Source organism: Somniosus microcephalus, chromosome 10 (assembly GCF_052327205.1).
Source record: "Somniosus microcephalus isolate GS21.2 chromosome 10, FLI_Smic_1.0, whole genome shotgun sequence".
In the NCBI taxonomy this organism is placed as follows: Eukaryota; Metazoa; Chordata; class Chondrichthyes; order Squaliformes; family Somniosidae; genus Somniosus; species Somniosus microcephalus.
The window spans coordinates 24,357,902-24,381,755 of record NC_140996.1 but is presented as its reverse complement, the minus strand read 5'-3'; the positions used below and the strand labels follow the sequence as shown (position 1 = coordinate 24,381,755).

The following is a 23,854-nucleotide window of genomic DNA, read 5'->3' as shown; positions in this document are numbered from 1 at the left end:
GGTAGGATTTGTAGGTTTATCATGTGTCGCTTCAGGATAAGAACAACAACAACCTGCATTTATACAGCACCTTTAACGTAGTATAACGTCCCAAGTGTCTTCACAAAAGCCTTTGTTACCTCCAGACTTGACTATTCCAACGCACTCCTGGCTGGCCTCCCACATTCCACCCTATGTAAACTTGAGGTCATCCACATCTCAGCTGCCCGTGTCCTAACCCGCACCAAGTCCCGTTCACCCATCACCCCTGTGCTTGCTGTAATACACTGGCTCCTGGTTAAGCAACGCCTCGATTTTAAAATTCTCATCCTTGTTTTCAAACCCCTCCATGGCCTCGCCCCTCCCTATCTCTGTAATCTCCTCCAGCCCCACAACTCCCCGAGATATCCGCGCTCCTCTAATTCTGCCCTCTTGAGCATCCCTGATTATAATCACTCCACCATTGGTGGCCGTGCCTTCTGTTGCCTGGGCCCTAAGCCTGGAATTCCCTGCCTAAACCTCTCCGCTTCTCGACCTCTCTCTCCACCTTAAGATGCTCCTTAAAACCTCCCTCTTTGACCAAGCTTTTGTCCATCTGCCCTAATTACTCTTTATGTGGCTCGGTGTCAATTTTTTGGTCTTATAAAACTCCTGTGAAGCGCCTTAGGACGTTTTACTATGTTAAAGGCGCTATATAAATACAAGTTGTAGTTATCAATCAAAATTTGACACAGACCCACATAAGGAGATATTAGGACAGGTCAACTTGGTCAACGAGGTAGGTTTTAAGGAGCGTCTCAAAGTAGGAAAGAGAGGTAACGAGGCACAGAAGAAAAATAATAGATTAATTTTCCCTGCTCATGAAATGTCCCTATTCCTTTCAAAAGTAGAGTACTTAGGCCAAAGCAAAGACTTTTTTCCGTGCAGTAGCATTTGGTGGCCAGCAGATGGTGACATTACACATTCTATTTTACTGTAATTTTAACATTTAAACAACTGCAGCTCCACGCTTGTCCTCTGGTTTGATTTCCTCCTCTCCCTGTTGCTTATCTTGCCTCTGACTCTTGTATCTTTCTTCTCCAGTATAATTATTCCATACTCTTTTTTGTCTTTCAGTTATTTTTCTCTCCAGTTTCTTTTTCTCAGACTGCTGTGTTTTAAGTTTTTTTGTTGTATCTGAATTTCTCCTGTGTCAGCTTAAGTGTACTTTTTTGGCTCTTATTTCTCTCATCCCATCTTCCTACCGAATGCAATGTTCTCTCTTTATTGCTGCTGCCTTTTCTTACTGCTAGATCTTCTTCTTAGGCAGTCCCTCGGAACCGAGGATGACTTGCTTCCACATTAAAAATGAGTTCTCAGGTGACTGATGAGTCCAATGCGGGACCTACAGTCTCTGTCACAGGTGGGGCAGACGGCGGTTGAAGGGGCGGGTGGGTGGGGTGCTTGGGTTGACGTGCGCTCCTTGCGCTGCCTGCGCTTGGCTTCCGCTTGCTCCCGGCGAAGAGACTCGAGGTGTTCGGCGCCTTCCCGGATGCTTCTCCTCCACTTTGTGCGGTCTTGGGCCAGGGATTCCCAGGTGTCGGTGGGGATGTTGCACTTTTTCAAGGAGGCTTTGAGCTAGATACTCCCAACACATTCCCTTGTGTTCCTACACGGGGCATCCTCGAGTTCAGTCATAGGACCTTTAACTGCTGTAGTAAAAAAAGAAAGAAAGACTTGCATTTCTATAGCGCCTTTCACGACCTCAGGACATCCCAAAGCACTTTACAGCCAATAAAGTACTTTAGAAGTGTAGTCACTGTTGTAATGTAGGAAACGCAGCAGCCAATTTGCGCACAGCAAGGTCCCACAAACAGCAGTGTGATAATGACCAGATCATCTGTTTTTAGTGATGTTGATTGAGAGATAAATATTGGCCAGGACACCGTGGAGAACGCCCCGGCCTTCTTCAAACAGTGCCACTTTTACATACACCTGAGAGCAGATAAAATCCCGGTTTAACATCTCATCCAAAAGACGACAGCTCCAACAGTGCAGCACTCCCTCAGTACTGGAGTGTCGGCCAAGATTTTCTGCTCAAGACCCTGGAGTGGGACTTGAACCCACAACCTTCTGACTCAGAGGTGAGAGCGATACCCACTGAGCCACCGGCTGCTTGTACCACAGTATAGCGGCAGCGGTACCGTGCTCGAATCACTGCTCACAACAAACGCCCACACGAGCAGCATTCTGCCATTCTAGTGCCGCCAGCTCTACCCTGATGGGTCTCAGCAGCTGTACTTGGACAAGCCTGGCAGGACACGTACTGTTGACTCAGAGGGACAACTGTGGCGAATGTCTCACCTCCTGACTCCCCAAAGCCTTTTCACCATCTACAAGGCACAAGTCAGGAGTGTGATGGAATACTCTCCACTGGCCTGGATGAGCGCAGTTCCAACAACACTCAAGCAGCTCGACACCATCCAGCACAAAGCAGCCCGCTTGATTGGCCCCCCATCCACCACCTTAAACATTCACTCCCTCCACCGCCGGTGCACCGTGGCTGCAGTGTGTACCATCTACAAGATGCACTGCAGCAACTCGCCAAGGCTTCTTTGGCAGCACCTCCCAAACCCACGACCTCTACCACCTAGAAGGACAAGGGGAGCAGGCGCATGGGAACACCACCACCTCCAAGTTTCCCTCCAAGTCACACACCATCCTGACTTAGAAGTACATCACCAATCCTTCATTGTTGCTGGGTCAAAACCCTGGAACTCCCTCCCTAACAGCACTGTGGAAGTACCTTCACCACACGGACTGCAGCGGTTCAAGAAGGCGGATCACCACCACCTTCTCAAGGGCAATTAGGGATGGGCAATAAATGCGGTGAATGTTTAAGGCGGGGGATGGGGTGCCAATCAAGCGGGCTGCTTTGTCTTGGATGGTGTCGAGCTTCTTGAGTGTTGTTGGAGCTGCACTCATCCAGGCAAGTGGAGAGTATTCCATCACACTCCTGACTTGTGCCTTGTAGAGGGTGGAAAGGCTTTAAGGAGTCATCTTGATGCCAGTTCAAGTAACTTTTTGTCCTCTCTTTGATAGGATCTTCTCTGCTTCTTGTGGTAAAGCTAAATATGTCACCTTGAACCAGCAATTGATACTACCTTGAACTGGTTGGGGGGACTCCGTAATAATCACTGTCCACATACAGCGACATGTATTTTACGTGATCGATTGCTTTTGCAGTATGAAAAAAATAAACAGAAAATGCTGGAAATACTCAGCAGGTCAGGCAGGCAGCATGAAAGAAAAAAACCTTGCTTCTTTTCTGTGTTCTTACAGGACGAACATTTCCCACCCATGCATATTTCTCGGCCCAGTTGGGAGCTGGCCAACTCTCGCTGTTTAATCTCCTCAAGGCCTACTCGTTGCTGGACAAGGAGGTGGGCTACTGCCAGGGCATCAGTTTTGTGGCCGGCGTGCTCCTTCTGCACACAAGTGAAGAGCAGGCCTTCAAGATGCTGAAGTTCCTGATGTACGACCTAGGATTCCGCAAACAATACAGGCCCGACATGATGTCATTGCAGGTATCGTGTGAGTTGATCAGCTTCTAAAAAAGGAATGTTTTTTGATTTACAATGCGCTCAAGTATTTTGACCTGCAACAATCAAATCTTCTCAGCTTGGGTGCAGAATTACTTGTATTGGCCTGGAGTTTCCAATCGGAAAATCTACACCATAGCATTCAAAATGGCCTCGTTTCACCAAATGAATTATTGGGCACAGTGACCTGATCCTTGCCCTACATGTCCTTCAGATAGATCTAGTCTGAGAATCAATATTTATGTTTTCATGGGGTGGTTTCAACAATTAAAGTGCTCAAGTTATCTGTTTTTGTATTTACTGTGGGGTGTATGACTTGAAGTTTCAAATAAAGCTGTAACAATAATGCACCCTTTAATTGCTAACTTAAAGGGGAAGGCACATCTACTGTGAATACTTTCTTATTCAAAGTACCATATTTGCTGATTTTCTAAGAGAAAATAATGTAGACACCAAGGCCCCGATTTTCTGCCAGCCGTCGGGTGGCTTTCCAGGTGGCCGGGGGCTGAAAATCGCCGAAAAAGCGGGTCGCGGCCCCCCCCACCCGATTCCCCACCCCGTCCGACTTTCGGACCGCCGTTTCCCCGCGACCTGAATCAATCCCGCCCGCCACTGGCGGGACTGGCCGTTGGAACACTAATAAGCAATTATTACCTTGTTTAAGTCGATTTTCAGGGGCCGTTGCGATTTTGGGGCTTTCCCCACATCAAACACACCTGCGGGGAACCCCGCTGATGAAACCTGGCATGAAGCTTGCCGGCTTGCTAGCTGTCAGCTACTGGTCATTCGGAAAAGCTGCGATTTAAAGGGACAGCACTTGTATGTTGAAGGACCTTGTTGCTGAAGGCTTGGGGCTACTTCTTCAAGGCTTAGGCACAGCTGTGGAAGGTTGGAGCCTCACACACTTCTCCAATGTGATCTCCTGGGAAGCCCCTCTCGCCACCCTCACTCAGCACTTCCTCAGCGGAGGCATCTGCGAGAAGCATGGGACGCCTTTTTTTCCTTCCCTTCTTGCCATTAGAGGATCTCCAGCAGCAGAGGCGGCAGCAGCAGAACCAGGAACAGCAGGATGAGCACCAGGAGCACCAGGCTGCTGCTCACTCACCTGAAGCTGCACAGGCCAGAAGGGGCCAGCGCTTGGAAGTGGCTTGAGAGCACCTTGCTGCGCTTTAGGGGGCCATGGGGATCCGTTTCTGCACTGGCAGTCCTACTCGGAAGGACTTCCATGAAGATCTGGTTTCTCTGTTCAATAGATGGCCAACGCTCCTCAAGAGATGTCATTCTCTTATGAGCACTCACCATGTTTTCCGTACCCTGGCGAGTTATCTCCTCCATGGAGGTTGCCAACCTTTCCATGGTGATGCGTTCATGCGCCAATGACTCTACAAAGGCTCTGCTCATGGTCGCTCTGGACTCCTCCATTCGCTCCACACTCACAGCGACCCTGGAGACAAAACCTGCCAGAGACTCCTGCATCTGTGCATGGAGATCCATCACCTCTTCTCTTGCGGATGGACCCAGAGGTAGAGGGTCGACATGCAGCGCAGCTGAGCTGAGCTGGCAGAGTCCTGCGCCCTCCGACGAGGACTCTCCACTGCTGTCTCTGTCTCCAGAATCTGCTGAGGCTCACTTGTGAGCTGTGAAACACCAGGTGACAACACTACTCTATGTCCCGAAGGTCCCCCCGAGGTGTGAGTGTCTGCGCTGGTGCTGGGTGCGCTTACTTCTGCTGACGCTGCGCCCTCAGAGGTTGGAGCTTCCTCTGAGGAGTCTGGCTGCACAGCCTTTTCCTCCTCCACAGTGGGGATGGGGGCTGTGGATGGTCCTGTGGGGGAGCAGAGGAAGGAGTTAGAGATGTGATGCCAAGGTTCTTCTGGTGACTCCCAGTGAGTTGGCATCTGCTGACACCTGCATCCATGCAGCATTGGTCTCAGTGGGAGGCCTCTTCCTCCCTGACCTAGGGAAGAGGACCTCCCTGTGGGCCCTAACCCCATCCAATAATGCCTGCAGTGAAGCCTCGTCGAATTTGAAGGCAGCTCAGGGTTTGGCACTGGCCACAGCTGCTGCAGGCTCCTCTGCCATCCTGTATGGTTCAGAGAATGCAGTGCTTGCTATGGACCTTGAAAGCACCACGAATGATGACATCATACTGTGGGGCTTTCTGACTAGAAATGGACAATTAACAAGGCTGCCCACATGCTGGGAATTAATTGGCCACTTGAGGGAAAATTGCGTGGAGCTGGCTGACATTTTTTCGTGTGTCAGAACCCCACATTCGGGGGAATCCGACCATTTCCCATACAAGCCACAAAATCGGGCCCCAAAGGTTTGTTTAAAAGAAAACCCATTGATTATCTCAGCTTCTGGAAGCCACTTGAGGTTGACCCTCCGTCCCTTCTTGCTGATCCGTTCTGTGATGTTGTCGATTAGGAGTGTTCCCGAAGGGATCTTTTGCACACGGTGGAATTCTCACTGGCCTAAAAGCCATTCTTCCCCATGGGAACCCTGGGAAAACTGCGGGGCAGGCTGGAGACTCTGCACCCCAGCTAGCAGTGTGCTTTCCCAGGATCCGAATCAGCTGCAAGGTCTAGTCAGAAGTTGTTGCTTGGAATGGAGCCACTCTGGAGGCTCCCCATTTGTAACGTCACATAGCAGCCTAGCAGGGAGGGAAGCCTTAGATGATGAGAGGCTGTTTCCCCTGGCTGGAGAGCCTAGAACTAGGGGTCACAGTCTCGGGATAAGGGGTCGGCCATTTAAGACTGAGATGAGGAGAAATTTCTTCACTCAGAGGGTGGTGAATCTTTGGAATTCTCTACCCCAGAGGGCTGTGGAGGCTCAGTCGTTGAGTATATTCAAGGCAGAGAACGATAGATTTTTGGGCACTAAGGGAATCAAGGAATATGGGGATAGTGCGGGAAAGTGGAGATGAGGTAGAAGATCAGCCATGGTCTTATTGAATGGCGGAACAGGCTCGAGGGGCTGTATGGCCTACTCCTGCTCCTATCTCTTATGTTCTTAGTTATTATTTGGGAGCAACATGACTTATCAGGGCAGAAAAGGTGCTGTAAGAGGTGTATTAGAGAGACCGTGTGATTTAACTCCTTCTTTAAATCGTTCAGCCTTTGTCCAGAAATGTGTTTCCTAGGCAACCTACAACACTGTTGGTCTTGATACACTAACTTTCTGCTTATATTAAGATTCATGAATTCATCCGAGATGGTGCCCATGGAGGTTTGCCTAGGGCCTATCCTAGGTCCCAAGCTGGATCAATAGCTTACCTGTTTATTTTCTATGGTGGTGGATGTCCCACAGCATTGCTTGTCTCAATGGATAGTAGTCTGGCAGTGAGGCTCTGTTGTATAGTTGATGTGGGGCTTGGGAGGGGAGCAGCTTAAATGGTACTCGTGCTGTGGCTGGCCCAGCATTGAGAAAGGAGAAGGGGAGCCTGATGGTGTCGGAGAAGGAGCAGGCAGACCACAACGGGGCAATCAGCTGGGGAGCGGAGAGTGAGCAACAACAGCCAGAAACTAGTAGTTAGAATCATCGAATGATGCAGCACAGAAGGAGGCCATTCGGCCCATCTTGCCTGTGCCAGCTCTTTGGTGGAGCTATCCAATTAATCCCACTCCCCTGCTCTTTCCCCAAATGTTTTTCCTTCAAGTATTTATCCAATTCCCTTTTGAAAGTTACTATTGAATCTGCTTCCACCGCCCTTTCAGGCAGCGCATTCCAGATCACAACAACTCGCTGCGTTAAAAACGGTTTCCTCCTGTCGCCTCTGATTCTTTTGCCAATTATCTTATATCTGTCTCCTCTGGTTACCGACCCTTCTGCCACTGGAAACAGTTTCTCCTTATTTACTCTATCAAAACCCCTCATGACTTTGAACACCTCTATCAAATCTCCTCCTAACCTTCTCTGCTCTAAGGAGAACAACCCCAGCAAATTTCTCCTCACTCTCGCCAAGGCCTCGTGTCAGGCTTGTCATTGGAGGAGAGCGCGGGAATCCCACAGGGACAATGCCCTGGCAGTGGTGGGGCGGGGACATCAATTTCAAAATCCGATTTATTCATTTCAGAGTGCAGCTTGTGTTTTTTTTAAAATAGTAACGCAATGACATTTAGGCACTGAACAATGGTCGAGCTTCACTAAGAGGAGCTGTGCCGCAGGGAAATCTCACGGCAAGATAATATTGCATATTGTGGAATGTGCGTCGTCATTTTTGTGACTGAACCAGTCCGAAATTACAAAATAGACACCAATGAAAATAGAAACCCGAACGTGAATGTACACTGACCCAATCGACACCTGCCTCAGACTCTGGATGAATGGAGAGGACACAGTCTGAAAACATCAAGGCCTAAACATTCGGTTGCTTTGCGCCTCCTGTTAGGGCGCAAAGCAACTAGCGCGCAGGCGTGGCGCCGCCAACGCCTCCCGCGAAATTCAGCGGGAGGTTAGCGGCGGCGGTAACCGTTAGCGCCCCGGTCGCGATCTTCGGGAGCGTCCCCAACTTACCGCCGGACGCTATGTCCGACGGGGTCAGGGGAGCCTACCTGCGGCCAGGGCGGCGCTAATTAAAGGTGAGGTGCTGGGCGGCCAGTGTTGCTGCTACTATGCTACAGTTCCTTCTCTGCCACTACACTGAGACTCCTCTCTACCGGAAAGTTCAAAACAATTGGGGGGAAAAATTGGGTCGCGCCCGCTTTGGAGGGCTAACTTCGCCAGGGCGCTACTTTTAGTGCCCCCCCGGCTGAAATTCATCGGTAGCGCCCCAAGAGGGAAGTGGGGCGCTATTGAAAGTGCCCAGCCTCCCTCTTGGGGCGCTGCGATTAATATTGCGGCATGGCGCTGCGGCACGTCACGCTGCGGTACTGCAGGCCTTCCTCCCCTTATTAAAGGGGAGGGGCCGAACGCAGCATGACCCGGGGCCCAGCTGGGCCACCAGGGATCGGAGTGCCGGCAAAAGAGCCCGGCACTCATAGAGTCATAGAGTTTTACAGCACAGAAAGAGGCCCTTCGGCCCATCGTGTCTGCGCCGCCCATCCATCCCTGTCCAGTCTAATCCCATTTTCCAGCATTTGGTCCATAGCCTTGTATGCAATGGCATTTCAAGTGCTCATCCAAATGCTTCTTGAATGTTGTGAGGGTTCCTGCCTCTACCACCCTTTCAGGCATTGAGTTCCACATTCCAACCACCCTCTGGGTGAAAAAGTTCCTCCTCAAATCCCCTCTAAATCTCCTGCCCCTTACCCTGAATCTATGCCCCCTTGTTATTGACCCCCCCACTAAGGGGAAAAGTTCCTCTTTATCTACCCTATCTATGCCCCTCATCATTTTGTACACCTCAATCAGGTCCCCCCTCAGCCTTCTTTGCTCCAAGGAAAACAACCCCAGCCTGTTTAGTCTTTCTTCATAGCTGAGGCGCTCCATCCCAGGTAACATCCTGGTGAATCTTCTCTGCACCCTCTCCAAAGCAATCACATCCTTCCTATAGTGAGGCGACCAGAACTGCACACAGTACTCCAGCTGTGGCCTCACCAGCATTTTGTACAGCTCCATCATAACCTCCCTGCTCTTATATTCTATGCCTCGGCTAATGAAGGCAAGTATCCCATATGCCTTTTTAACCACCTTATCTACCTGTTCCGCTGCCTTCAGGGATCTATGTACATGTACACCAAGGTCCCTCTTACCCTCTGTACTTCCTAGGGTCCTACCACTCATTGTGTATTCCCTTGCCTTATTTGTCCGTCCAAAATGCATCACCTCGCACTTTTCAGGGTTAAATTCCATTTGCCACTTTTCCGCCCATCTGACCAACCCGTTTATATCGTCCTGTAGCCTGAGGCTTTCCTCCTCGCAATTTACCACCCCACCAATTTTCGTGTCATCTGCGAACTTACTGATCACACCTTTTACATTCTCATCCAGATCATTTATGTAGATCACAAACAACAAGGGACCCAGCACCGATCCCTGAGGTACCCCACTGGACACAGGCTTCCAGTCACAAAAGCAACCTTCGACCATCACCCTCTGCCTCCTGCCACTCAGCCAGTTTAGGATCCAACGCGCCAAGGCACCCTGGATCCCATGGGCTCTTACCTTCTTGACCAGTCTCCTATGCGGGACTTTGTCAAAAGCTTTACTGAAGTCCATGTAAACCACATCCACAGCATTTCCCTCATCCACCCCCCTAGCCACCCCCTCGAAAAATTCAATCAGATTTGTCAGACATGATTTACCCTTGACAAAGCCATGCTGACTATCCCCGATTGATCCTTGCCTCTCCAAGTGGAGACTAATTTTGTCCCTCAGAATTTTTTCCAATAATTTCCCTACCACAGATGTTCGGCTCACTGGCCTGTAATTCCCTGGTTTATCCCTGCTACCCTTCTTGAATAATGGTACTACGTTAGCTGTTCTCCAGTCCTCTGGTACATCCCCTGTGGCCAGAGAGGTTCTGAAAATTTGTGTCAGAGCCCCTGCAATCTCCTCCTTTGCCTCCCACAGCAGCCTGGGATACATCTCGTCCGGGCCTGGGGATTTATCCACTTTTTGGCCTGCTAAAACCGCTAGCACCTCCTCCCTCTCGATGCTAATATGTTCAAGTATGTCACAGTCCCCTTGCCCGATTTCTATGTCTGCATCGTCTTTCTCCATAGTGAACACAGATGCAAAAAATTCATTTAAAACCCCGCCTACATCATCTGGCTCTACACACAGATTGCCTCTTTGGTCCCTAATGGGCCCTACCCTTTCGAGAGAAGTGCCGGGCTCACGGAGCGCAGCCGGCACTCTGCGGGGGGGGGGGGGGGCTGCAGAGGGAGCCGGGGATGGCAGAGGGGGCAGAGTGGTTAAGTGGTTATGTTACTGGATTAATAATCCAGAGGCCTGGAGTAATGATGAGTTCAAGTCCCACCACGGCAGCTGGGGAATTTAAATTCAGGCCGGAATTTTGCCGGTGCTCAGTGGATGGGATGGGTGGTGGGTCAGCTGTTAAATTTAAAATGATTGGCAGCGGGTCGGGAACCCGCTGTCAAAACGCACACACTGGACTTTCCCGATGTCGGGTCTGCCAGCGCTGAGCAGACCCGACAGGCAGCGGCGGGGGAGGCAATTCAAATCATTAGTGGCTTGTTTACAGCCACTTATCAATGTTTTTTTTCCCAGCTTTTTGGATTTGACAGGTCGCCCACCGGTTTCATAGAGTCATAGAGTTTTACAGCACAGAAAGAGGCCCTTCGGCCCATCGTGTCCGCGCCGCCCATCCACCCCTGTCCTGTCTAATCCCATTTTCCAGCATTTGGTCCATAGCCTTGTATGCAATGGCATTTCAAGTGCTCATCCAAATGCTTCTTGAATGTTGTGAGGGTTCCTGCCTCTACCGCCCTATCAGGCAGTGAGTTCCAGATTCCAACCACCCTCTGGGTGAAAAAGTTCCTCCTCAAATCCCCTCGAAATCTCCTGCCCCTTACCCTGAATCTATGCCCCCTTGTTATTGACCCCCCTACTAAGGGGAAAAGTTCCTCTTTATCTACCCTATCTATGCCCCTCATCATTTTGTACACCTCAATCAGGTCCCCCCTCAGCCTTCTTTGCTCCAAGGAAAACAACCCCAGCCTGTTTAGTCTTTCTTCATAGCTGAGGCGCTCCATCCCAGGTAACATCCTGGTGAATCTTCTCTGCACCCTCTCCAAAGCAATCACATCCTTCCTATAGTGAGGCGACCAGAACTGCACACAGTACTCCAGCTGTGGCCTCACCAGCGTTTTGTACAGCTCCATCATAACCTCCCTGCTCTTATATTCTATGCCTCGGCTAATGAAGGCAAGTATCCCATATGCCTTTTTAACCACCTTATCTACCTGTTCCGCTGCCTTCAGAGATCTATGTACATGTACACCAAGGTCCCTCTGACCCTCTGTACTTCCTAGGGTCCTACCACTCATTGTGTATTCCCTTGCCTTATTTGTCCGTCCAAAATGCATCACCTCGCACTTTTCAGGGTTAAATTCCATTTGCCACTTTTCCGCCCATCTGACCAACCCGTTTATATCGTCCTGTAGCCTGAGGCTTTCCTCCTCGCAATTTACCACCTCACCAATTTTCGTGTCATCTGCGAACTTACTGATCATACCTTTTACATTCTCATCCAAATCATTTATGTAGATCACAAACAACAAGGGACCCAGCACCGATCCCTGAGGTACCCCACTGGACACAGGCTTCCAGTCACAAAAGCATCCTTCGACCATCACCCTCTGCCTCCTGCCACTCAGCCAGTTTAGGATCCAACGCGCCAAGGCACCCTGGATCCCATGGGCTCTTGCCTTCTTGACCAGTCTCCTATGCGGGACTTTGTCAAAAGCTTTACTGAAGTCCATGTAAACCACATCCACAGCATTTCCCTCATCCACCCCTCTAGTCACCCCCTCGAAAAATTCAATCAGATTTGTCAGACATGATTTACCCTTGACAAAGCCATGCTGACTATCCCCGATTAATCCTTGCCTCTCCAAGTGGAGACTAATTTTGTCCCTCAGAATTTTTTCCAATAATTTCCCTACCACAGATGTTAGGCTCACTGGCCTGTAATTCCCTGGTTTATCCCTGCTACCCTTCTTGTATAATGGTACTACATTAGCTGTTCTCCAGTCCTCTGGTACATCCCCTGTGGCCAGAGAGGTTCTGAAAATTTGTGTCAGAGCCCCTGCAATCTCCTCCTTTGCCTCCCACAGCAGCCTGGGATACATCTCGTCCGGGCCTGGGGATTTATCCACTTTTTGGCCTGCTAAAACCGCTAGCACCTCCTCCCTCTCGATGCTAATATGTTCAAGTATGTCACAGTCCCCTTGCCCGATTTCTATGTCTGCATCGTCTCTCTCCATAGTGAACACAGATGCAAAAAATTCATTTAAAACCCCGCCTACATCATCTGGCTCTACACACAGATTGCCACTTTGTTCCCTCATGGGCCCTACCCTTTCCCTGGTTATCCTCTTGCCCTTAATATGCTTATAAAACATCTTAGGATTTTCCTTTATTTTGCTCGCCAGTGTTATTTCATGGCCCCTCCTCGCCCTCCTAATTTCTTTTTTAAGTATGCCCCTGCACTTTTTATACTCCTCTAGGGCTTCTTCCGTCTTTAGTCTTTTGTAACTGCCAAAAGCCCCCCTTTTATTTCTAATGCATTTTTGTATATCCCTTGTCATCCAAGGTTCCCTTTGCTTGTTGGTCCCACCCTTGACCTTTACAGGAACATGTTGGCGTTGTACTCTCTCTATTTCCCTTCTGAAAGTCTCCCACTGTCTTGATGTGGATTTTCCTATAAGTAGCTGCTCCCAGTCCACTTTGGCCAGATCCTGCCTTATCATATTAAAATCGGCCTTCCCCCAATTTAGAACCCTTATTTCCGGGCCGTCTTTGTCTTTTTCCATGACCACCTTAAATCTCACCGAATTATGGTCACTGTCGCCAAAATGCTCTCCTACTGACGCTTCCACCACTTGCCCGGCTACATTCCCCAGAATTAGGTCCAGTATCGCCCCCTCTCTTGTAGGACTTTCTACATGTTGGCTCAAAAAGCTCTCCTGGATGCACTTTAAGAATTCTGCACCCTCTAAGCCTTTCACACTCTGACTATCCCAATTTATATTGGGGAAGTTGAAATCCCCCACTATTATTACCCTATTATTTTCGCACTTTTCTGAGATTTGCCTACATATCTGTTCCTCTATCTCCCCCTGACTGTTTGGGGGCCTATAGTACACTCCCAGCAAAGTGCTTGCCCCCTTTTTGTTTTTAAGTTCTACCCATATGGCCTCATTAGAGGAACCCGCTAATATATCATCCCTCCTTACAGCAGTAATTGACTCCTTAATTAATATTGCAACACCCCCTCCCCTTTTACACCCCCCTCTGTCTCGCCTGAAGATCCTATACCCCGGAATATTGAGCTGCCAGTCCTGACCCTCCCTCAACCATGTCTCCGTGATAGCAACAATATCGTACTCCCATGTGTTCAACAACAACTTCAGTTCGTCCACCTTATTTGCAAGACTCCTTGCATTAAAATAAATGCCTTCCAGCCCTGCCATATTCCCTTTTGCCTTCGCATATTTGCTCTGCCTTGTTTTTTTCTCTGTATTTGGCTGTAAATCACCCCCTGCTTTTGCTCCACTCTGTACCCCATCCCCCTGCCAAGTTAGTTTAAACCCCCCCCAGCAGTGCTAGCAAACCTCCCCGCAAGGATATTGGTTCCCCTCTGGTTCAGGTGTAAACCGTCCGACTTGTACAAGTCCCACCTTTCCCAGAAGCAGACCCAGTGATCCAGGAAACTAAAGCCCTCCCTCCTGCACCATCCCTTTAGCCACGCATTCATCTGTTCTATCTTCCCATTCCTATACTCACTAGCATGTGGCACCGGGAGTAATCCAGAGATTACAACCTTTGAGGTCCTGCTCTTTAATCCTTCACCTAGCTCCCTAAATTCTTGCTGCAGGACCTCATCCCTCTTTTTACCTATGTCGTTGGTACCAATGTGGACCACGACCTCTGGCTGTTCACCCTCCCCCTCCAGAATGCCCTGCAGCCGCTCAGTGATATCCTTGACCCTGGCACCAGGGAGGCAACAAACCATCATGGATTCACGTCTACGGCCACAGAAACGCCTATCTGTTCCCCTTACTATAGAATCCCCTACCACTATTGCTCTCCCACTCTTTTTCCCCCCTTCCTGGGCAGCAGGAGCACCCCCAGTGCCAGGAAGTTGGCTGCTGCTGCCTTCCCCTGGTGAGTCATCCCCCTCAACAGTATCCAAAGCGGCATACCTGTTTGAGAGGGGAATGGTCACAGGGGTCTCCTGCACTACCTGCCTGCTTCTATTGCTCCTCCTGGTGGTCACCCATTTCCTATCTTCCTGTGCAGCCCTTCCCTGCGGTGTGACCAACTCACTAAACGTTTTATCCACGAACCTCTCAGCATCGTGAATGCTCAACAACCCATCCACCCGCAGCTCCAGCGCCTCAATGCGGTTTGCTAGTAGCTGCAGATGGATGCATCTCTGGCACACGTGGTCATCAGGGGCACCGGCAGTGTCCCTGAATTCCCACATAGAGCAAGAGGAGCATATCACGGGGCTGGGCTCACCTGGCATGACCTTCCCTTTACTTAATTTAAATTAATTTACTATCACCAATTAAAAATATCTCTAAGGCACTTGTACAGTCTACCAACAGTCCCTGCTACACCAGAAAAGACCCTAGTAACTATAAACTACAGAGTTTAAGTTTAAAAAAGAGAAATACTCACCAACCAATCACTTACCTGCTCCCTGGTGACGTCACACTGATTACTTTTTACCTCTCTCCTCTGCTGTTGATTTGGTACGCCTCTGCTGAACCCGCCGGTTTTAAGTGCCGCCGGTCGCGCTGCTGCTCTCCCACAGGTCCAAGCTCTCTGACCTCGCCTCTGCTGAACCCGCCGGTTTTAAGTGCCACCGGTCGCGCTGCTGCTCTCCCACAGGTCCAAGCTCCCTGACCTCGCCTCTGCTGAACCCGCCGGTTTTAAGTGCCGCCGGTCGCGCTGCTGCTCTCCCACAGGTCCAAGCTCTCTGACCTCGCCTCTGCTGAACCCGCCGGTTTTAAGTGCCGCCGGTCGCGCTGCTGCTCTCCCACAGGTCCAAGCTCTCTGACCTCGCCTCTGCTGAACCCGCCGGTTTTAAGTGCCGCCGGTCGCGCTGCTGCTCTCCCACAGGTCCAAGCTCTCTGACCTCGCCTCTGCTGAACCCGCCGGTTTTAAGTGCCGCCGGTCGCGCTGCTGCTCTCCCACAGGTCCAAGCTCTCTGACCTCGCCTCTGCTGAACCCGCCGGTTTTAAGTGCCGCCGGTCGCGCTGCTGCTCTCCCACAGGTCCAAGCTCTCTGACCTCGCCTCTGCTGAACCCGCCGGTTTTAAGTGCCGCCGGTCGCGCTGCTGCTCTCCCACAGGTCCAAGCTCTCTGACCTCGCCTCTGCTGAACCCGCCGGTTTTAAGTGCCGCCGGTCGCGCTGCTGCTCTCCCACAGGTCCAAGCTCTCTGACCTCGCCTCTGCTGAACCCGCCGGTTTTAAGTGCCGCCGGTCGCGCTGCTGCTCTCCCACAGGTCCAAGCTCTCTAGACCTGTGTCTAGACCTCGTCTGTGAAGCTGAGGCGGGAGGTCAGTGGCCATTGAATCAGCTGATGAGTTGACAGCTTCAGCTGTCGAGACAAAGATCCCAGCTGATTGAGAAATGTTCCCTTAACCACTAGCTGCTCTAAACTGCATTTCCATTAGATTCAGAATGCTGCAAGTCTTTACACAAGTCTCCATCCAGCCTGACCTCATTACCTGTCCCACAATTTAAAGATCACTTGTGTCATCTCTACTTCACTTGCCACCTATTCCATCAGCATAGATGCCCTTGAAACTCTCTCACCTTGGTCCTCAGAATCTGACCACGATCAGCCTCAACACCAGCAGCAGCAACAACAACACCAACCTTCTTCGCAATCACCTGGTGCTGTACAGGACACAGGGCATCAGCACTCGACCACATTGCTGCCAGGGATGGCCTCACCATGGCCACGTTTACTTCACTTGACGCTGTACACTCTGGCTGCCACATGATGTGCCAGGTTGGCACCAACCCACACCAACACCACAAAGCATCCCTACAATGTCCAAGCCATTTCTTTCACACTCATCACCATTGCAGGGGGTACCGTTATGTCTCACCATTCACTGCAACTCATTAAGCCAAATCCAAAGATTCACACAAATCTGTCCAAGAATGCAAAGTGTTGAAACTAAAGATTTCAATGTTTCACAACATATTAACAGAAACTTTACATGAACATTGACTAAAACACCCAAGTGGCTACCCTTGTGTGTTGTTAGTTGGTATGATTGCACTAGGGAGTGTGAGGGGTGCCTAGTGAGATGGGGAAGTGATAATGTAGATAGAGAGGGATGGGTGGAGGTGCATGGTAAGTTGGTGTGAGTAAGGATGTGCAGGAGGAGGGTAGGGAAGGCAGAGTGATGAGGATGTGATGAGTGGCACAGCAGGATGAGGTTGAGTGTGGCTTTGTAGTAACGTTTCATGATCTACTGAGATCATTGAAAGGTTTGCACCACTGCAGCCAGGGACCCCTGACCACATCCCTGCTTATGCCCTCCTGTGCAATGTGCAACCAGGCTGCGTTGGTCTCCTGGGGAGGTCTCTTCCACCCATGGGAAGGGAAGAGGACCTCCCTATGTGCATATGGAGGGAGTCATGGGAGAACCTGGGAGCAGCCCTGCACCTTTGTGCAGTGCTTGTCAGTGTTAGCAGCACCTCATTGCTGTAGAACACTGCCAGCAGACATGCCAAAATAAATTTGGGCCATGGTTCCTTTAAGGAAACCGGCTGATGATGCGTCATAAATGATGTCATCAGACCCGCTTCCTTCAATTGGCCAGGTAATGTGCTGGGTGGGCTTAACAAGCCCAATCATCGGAAAGTCATTTTGGAGGCCAGGATGGAGCCAGCAGCGGGACCGAGACCCACGACCGACATCGCCTGCCACGGACCCGCCGAGGTAGGGGAAATCGTGGCTTCAGTTAATTAAATAAATCTGGAATAGAAAGCTAGTATCAGTAATGGTGACCATGTAACTACCGGATTGTCGTGAAAACCCATCTGGTTCACTAATGTCCTTTAGGGAAGGAAATCTGCCGTCCTCACCCGGCCTGGCCTATATGTGACTCCAAACCGCTATGACACACCACACGGACTGCAGCAGTTCAAGAAGCCGGCTCACCGCCACCTTCTCAAGGGCAATTAGGGATGGACAATAAATGCCGGCCTTGCCAGCGAGACCAAATCTGCAGACATTTGTCATTAAAGGAGCTACTGGAGCAAGCCTGTCTCTTTACAGCTGTTTGCAGCACAGGCGGTGGGCAGTGATGAGACCCGCTTTTGATCCACAGGAATTTTAGAAGCCTATATAAAGCTGGCAAACACAGAAGGCTAGAGTTGCACTAACTCAGTTACTTTTAGACATTGGAAATCGCACGGTTTCCTTTGGGCTCTCCTCAGCTTTCTTTTCTCTCTAAAGGCTGCTGTGAAATTCAGCCAAGATGAAAAGCAACGGGAGGTGAAGAATTGATCCGGTAATACGAGCACAGCCTTGTGCGTGTTGCATGACTCAGTGTCACCCGGGCAGGCACATGCAGTTGGCTGCAGCAGTATATAATGAGACTCAGCAGCAAAGTGATTGTGTTCAGTGCGGCTCTGGAAATGATAAATGAGTGAAATAATAAAAAGGAGGGCATCCATTATTCAGAATAACGCACAGTGTGAACTTGGCAACCAGGTGAAATCAATTCTATTTCACTTTCTGCAGTAGGAAGTAATGCACAAGGAGTGCAGCAGCAATAGAATGCCTGTTTCCGAGAATGCGACATACAGGATAACACACAGATGGGAGTATGATGTGAGGGATTGCCATGTTTCTGCATTCAGATGGCGGCCACAGAAAGAAAGACTTATATATTTATATAGCGCCTTTCACGACCACCGGACGTTTCAAAGCGCTTTACAGCCAATGAAGTACTTTTGAAGTGGAGCCACTGTTGTAATGTGGGAAACGCGGCAGCCAATTTAAGCACAGCACACTCCCACCAACAGCAATGTGATAATCTGTTTTTGTGATGTTGATTGAGGGTTCAAAATATTGCCCAGGACACCGGGGAGAACTCCCCTGCTCTTCTTCAGAATAGTGTCTTGGGATCTTTTACATCCACCTGACAAAGGAGACGGGGCCTCGGTTTAGCGTCTCATCCGAAAGACGGCACCTCCGACAGTGCAGCACTCCCAAAGCACTGCACTGGGAGTGTCGGCCTAGATTTATGTGCTCAAGTCCCTGGAGTGGGACTTCAAACCCACAACCTTCTGGCTCGGAGGTAAGTGTACTACCCACAGAACCACAGACTGCAAGGGTGAAGCTCGAGCAGTTCATCAGCATCATCTTCATCTCGAGATGTGTCACTGTGCAGACAGCTCCTCTGTACGTGTTATGCTGGCCAAGGGTGTATATCAGAAACATGCGAGCCTGGTGCAAACACGGTTTCGTTGCTCAGCTGCCTAGTATACAAGGGACCGGTGTTACTTTGACACGAGTGTTTAAGCAGTATACATGTACAGAAGTACTTTCTGTTTTCGGAAGATGCAATTTAACAGCGACTTCCTCAATCTCAGACACCCCGATTGAACCCCGTGACTCGTATTGCAGTGCTACATCACATGACTAATCCTATCGTAATATGGCCTTTCGTTTCACTGTAATTTACAGGGTAATAGCAATCAGTATATCTATTTGAAAGTCATTCAGTTCAATTCAGGTATCAAATTTTCACATGGAGGAATCATAGAATGATACAGCATAGAGGGAGGCCATTCAGCCCATCGTGCCTGTGCCGGCTCTTTGAAAGAGCTCTCCAATTAGTCCCACTCCCCTGCTCTTTTCCCATAGCCCTGCAAAGGTTTCCTTTTTATGTATATATCCAATTCCCTTTTAAAAGTTATTATTGAGTCTGCTTCCACCACCCTTTCTGGCAGCGCATTCCAGATCATAACAACTCACTGCGTAAAATAATTCTCCTCACCTCCCCCTCTGGCTATTTTGCCAATTATCGTAAATCTGTGTCCTCTGGTTAATGACCCTCCTGCCAGTGGAAACAGCTTCTCCCCATCTACCTTATCAAAACCACTCATAATTTTGAACACCTCTACGAAATCTCGCTGAACTTGAACTTGTACACTGTAAATAAGGGAGACAAATTAAAAAAAAATAAAAGCTCCTGGTTTATAATAACATAGTCATTTTCAAACTTTTTGCAGTTTAGACATTTATTTCTGAAAGTTAATTCCAGGAGCAGGTGGCCAATTGAGCCATCCCAATAACAGCATAAAGTGAATGATTGAAGTTCAGGCAATTTATTTGAGCCTTGTGTCTAGACAGTGGCAGGCATAGTTTTAAAACAATTGCACTCATCTATTTATTGTCCGTTAGATTAGACATTCAAAACGATGCACCTGCTCTTGCTTAGAAATAATCCCCCCCAATTATCCACTTTCCTCAGTACTGGAGACCATTACCACTGGTCCCCGGCAACTTCCCTCTGCCGGCCCGATTTTAACGGCCGGGCAGCTGTTTTCCGCTGACTTCCCGGCAGTTTTGGTCGGGGAGGTCAGCCTGCAAATGAGGCCCGGCGGTTAAAATCGGCCTAAAATCTGGCTGCTGCCCCACCCGGACAGGAGTCATAGAGTCATAGAGTTTTACAGCACAGAAAGAGGCCCTTCGGCCCATCGTGTCTGCGCCGCCCATCCATCCCTGTCCAGTCTAATCCCATTTTCCAGCATTTGGTCCATAGCCTTGTATGCAATGGCATTTCAAGTGCTCATCCAAATGCTTCTTGAATGTTGTGAGGGTTCCTGCCTCCACCACCCTTTCAGGCATTGAGTTCCACATTCCAACCACCCTCTGGGTGAAAAAGTTCCTCCTCAAATCCCCTCTAAATCTCCTGCCCCTTACCCTGAATCTATGCCCCCTTGTTATTGACCCCCCCACTAAGGGGAAAAGTTCCTCTTTATCTACCCTATCTATGCCCCTCATTATTTTGTACACCTCAATCAGGTCCCCCCTCAGCCTTCTCTGCTCCAAGGAAAACAACTCCAGCCTGTCCAGCCTCTCTTCATAGCTGAGGCGCTCCATCCCAGGTAACATCCTGGTGAATCTTCTCTGCACCCTCTCCAAAGCAATCACATCCTTCCTATAGTGAGGCGACCAGAACTGCACACAGTACTCCAGCTGTGGCCTCACCAGCGTTTTGTACAGCTCCATCATAACCTCCCTGCTCTTATATTCTATGCCTCGGCTAATGAAGGCAAGTATCCCATATGCCTTTTTAACCACCTTATCTACCTGCTCCGCTGCCTTCAGGGATCTATGTACATGTACACCAAGGTCCCTCTGACCCTCTGTACTTCCTAGGGTCCTACCACTCATTGTGTATTCCCTTGCCTTATTTGTCCGTCCAAAATGCATCACCTCGCACTTTTCAGGGTTAAATTCCATTTGCCACTTTTCCGCCCATCTGACCAACCCGTTTATATCGTCCTGTAGCCGGAGGCTTTCCTCCTCGCAATTTACCACCCCACCAATTTTCGTGTCATCTGCGAACTTACTGATCATACCTTTTACATTTTCATCCAAATCATTTATGTAGATCACAAACAATAAGGGACCCAGCACCGATCCCTGAGGTACCCCACTGGACACAGGCTTCCAGTCACAAAAGCAACCTTCGACCATCACCCTCTGCCTCCTGCCACTCAGCCAGTTTAGGATCCAACGCGCCAAGGCACCCTGGATCCCATGGGCTCTTACCTTCTTGACCAGTCTCCTATGCGGGACTTTGTCAAAAGCTTTACTGAAGTCCATGTACACCACATCCACAGCATTTCCCTCATCCACCCCACTAGTCACCCCCTCGAAAAATTCGATCAGATTTGTTAGACATGATTTACCCTTAACAAAGCCATGCTGACTATCCCCGATTAATCCTTGCCTCTCCAAGTGGAGATTAATTTTGTCCCTCAGAATTTTTTCCAATAATTTCCCCACCACAGATGTTAGACTCACTGGCCTGTAATTCCCTGGTTTATCCCTGCTACCCTTCTTGAATAATGGTACTACGTTAGCTGTTCTCCAGTCCTCTGGTACATCCCCTGTGGCCAGAGAGGTTAAATGGAGGCCGGCCTACTATCTGCCTCACTTTGAGCACCGCCGCGAGTGGCATGCTAGTATTTTTTTTTAAAGCTGTTCTCCATTCGATAAAGCAACAAGGTTATTAAGCAGGCACATTTTGTGAAGTATTACTCAATAAGATTGACTGGCCTAGAGGAGTAAAGGCGATGTATCGTCCTGTTTCAGATCCAGCGTGGGATTAACCTTGGCTCCTCCGTGTGCTACAGTATTTTACATTTTGGGAACCTGTTCCGTTTGATAAATTGCAGGCACGTAAATAATTTCACAGCTGTTCGGTGATCTTTTTACCTCTGGTTATTGCTCCCAGCTTTTTGCTCAGCTCTTCTATCATTCTCCTGAAAGGATTGCTGGATAAGGGCTGAAGAGAAACCCTGCAGAAGCAGATTTTACAGCCAGCCGGTTTCCTGTCTGCGTTACACGGCACACCAAGGTTCTTAATGCGATGGATTTTTACAAAAGAAAAAAATAATTTTCAGGTCTACCTCGAGGAGTCCCGTCAGCACAGTTTTCCAAGTTTACGGTCGTGCTTTAGAACGCCCCTCTGCTGCCCATCAGGCAGGTCTGAGTCAGTGCCGCAAAGCGGGCTCGTAGCAAGCCCGTTTTAAACCGCGCCCGATTTTCCAGCGACTTCAGTGTCCGGGCGTGGCGTAAAGCGGGCTGCCGATTCGCCACGAGCCCGTTTCGCGCTACTGGACCAGCTCGACTTCACCCCCTTGATGTTTACACTTGAGAGCGCTCTGAGGCTCTCAGTCCATCCACGGTGGTCGGTGTACAGGATTTAGGAACTTCGGAACAGGACTAGGCCATTCAGCTCCTAGATCCCGGCTGATCTGTAGTTTTAACTCCCATCGACTCGCCTCGGTTCCTTCACACCCTTGCCTAACAAAAATATTTGAAATTTTCAATTGCCCCTTAATGGGGGAGAGAGTTGCAGATTTCCACTGTCCTTTGTGTGAAGAAATGCTTCCTGACATCATCCCTGAACGGCCGAGCACTAATTTTAAAGTTATGCCCCCTTGTTCTGGACTCACCCAACAGAGGAAATAGTTTCTCTCTCTACACGATCAACTCCTTTAATCATCTTAAACACCTCAATTGGATCACCCCTTAATCTCCTACACTCGAGGGAATACAAGCCTAGTCTATGCAACCTGGCCTCGTAATTTAACCCTTTTAGTGCGGAAGTGGGACTAAGGATCGCTCTTTCAAAGAGCCGGCACAGGCAAGATGGGCCGAATGGCCTCCTTCTGTGTTCTACGATTCTATGAAATAATATAGCAAGTTAATTGCACATAAATTTACAACTGTCTAGTGATCTTTTCACCTTTGACTGTTAATGGCAGGAAAAGTAACCCCACCAAATGAGAACGTTCACTTGAATCTTATCACTGGAAGACAAATCCCCTCGCCTGTAGAAAGGGCACTGCAGGAGCTCCTCTATTCTACTTTAAGTATGGCCTGTATACAGATATAGGATGGAAAATAAGGTAAAGGTGGTAATCTGGAAGGGAATGATAGTGAAAGAGCAAGAAGGTATAGTACCAGTTGAGATCATTATAAATCCTCCACATCAATGTGCCGGGCATCACCAAACTAGCAGTTTTTAATGCGTGGTTCTAATGAAAGCAATATTTCTGGGCTAATGAATGACTGCAAAACTCAATTACTATTTTGCAAATCACCGGTTTCAGTGCTTCCAGACCTGCTACATTTCCAGTACAGTGAGCATTCGGGAAAAGTTTAGGAAAGTCGATAAAGAATATAGTGGCAAAAAACATAAACAGAAACTGTCCGTTTGACCCATCAAATCTAAACTTATTGCCACTTGAGTGCCTCACACCCTTCAATATTCTTCAAGCAACAATCCAATGCCATTTTAAACACACTTATGGTTTCTCCATCAACAGCAGTAAATTCCACATTCTAACCACATCTTGTGTGAAGAAGCTTCACGTGAGATTTTTTTCTAACCAGATCGCATCTTAACCTTCTACTCACTCGTTACCATCTCACCAACCAATGTAAACAGTCTATCGCCATTTACCTTATCATAACCCTTCCTAATATTGAGGACCTCTATCTGGCCGTTTCTTAACCTTTTCAGTTTCAGTGGAAAAAGACCAAAGCTCTCAAAGCTTTCTTCATAACTGGGACCTCATCCTTGTTAACGTAACAATGAATCTGTGACGCACCTTTTACACTGCTTTTACATCCTTTCTGTAATGGGATGCCCAAAACTGTGCGCAGTACTGCACCTGCGACCTAAGGTTTTGTGCGCCTTCAGTTTATCTCCTTGCCTTTGTATTCTGTGGATGCTGTTTTTATTGCCTTATCTATTCATGTTGTCACCTTTAATAACCTCTGTATCTACATACCAGGGTCACCCTGCTCCTCGCCTCCATTTTCAGTCTTACCATTTAAGGTATATTTTTACTTCAAAAATATACTTCACATTTCTCCAC

The 23,854-nt window shown here is 49.0% G+C and overlaps 1 protein-coding gene across 6 annotated transcripts in view; it reads left to right on the top strand.

The window, feature by feature from the left end:
* Positions 1 to 23,854, top strand: part of tbc1d4 (TBC1 domain family, member 4) — a 318,286-nt gene that overhangs the window by 278,627 nt on the left and 15,805 nt on the right. For 5 of the 6 annotated variants that reach the window (XM_085998495.1, XM_085998496.1, XM_085998494.1 and 2 more), the window contains one exon: positions 3,301 to 3,545. In XM_085998495.1, the coding sequence (XP_085854621.1) occupies positions 3,301 to 3,545 (245 nt within the window). Of the gene's footprint in view, positions 1 to 3,300; positions 3,553 to 23,854 lie in introns of all 6 variants that reach the window. The other variant, XR_015079695.1, reaches the window with a different exon arrangement.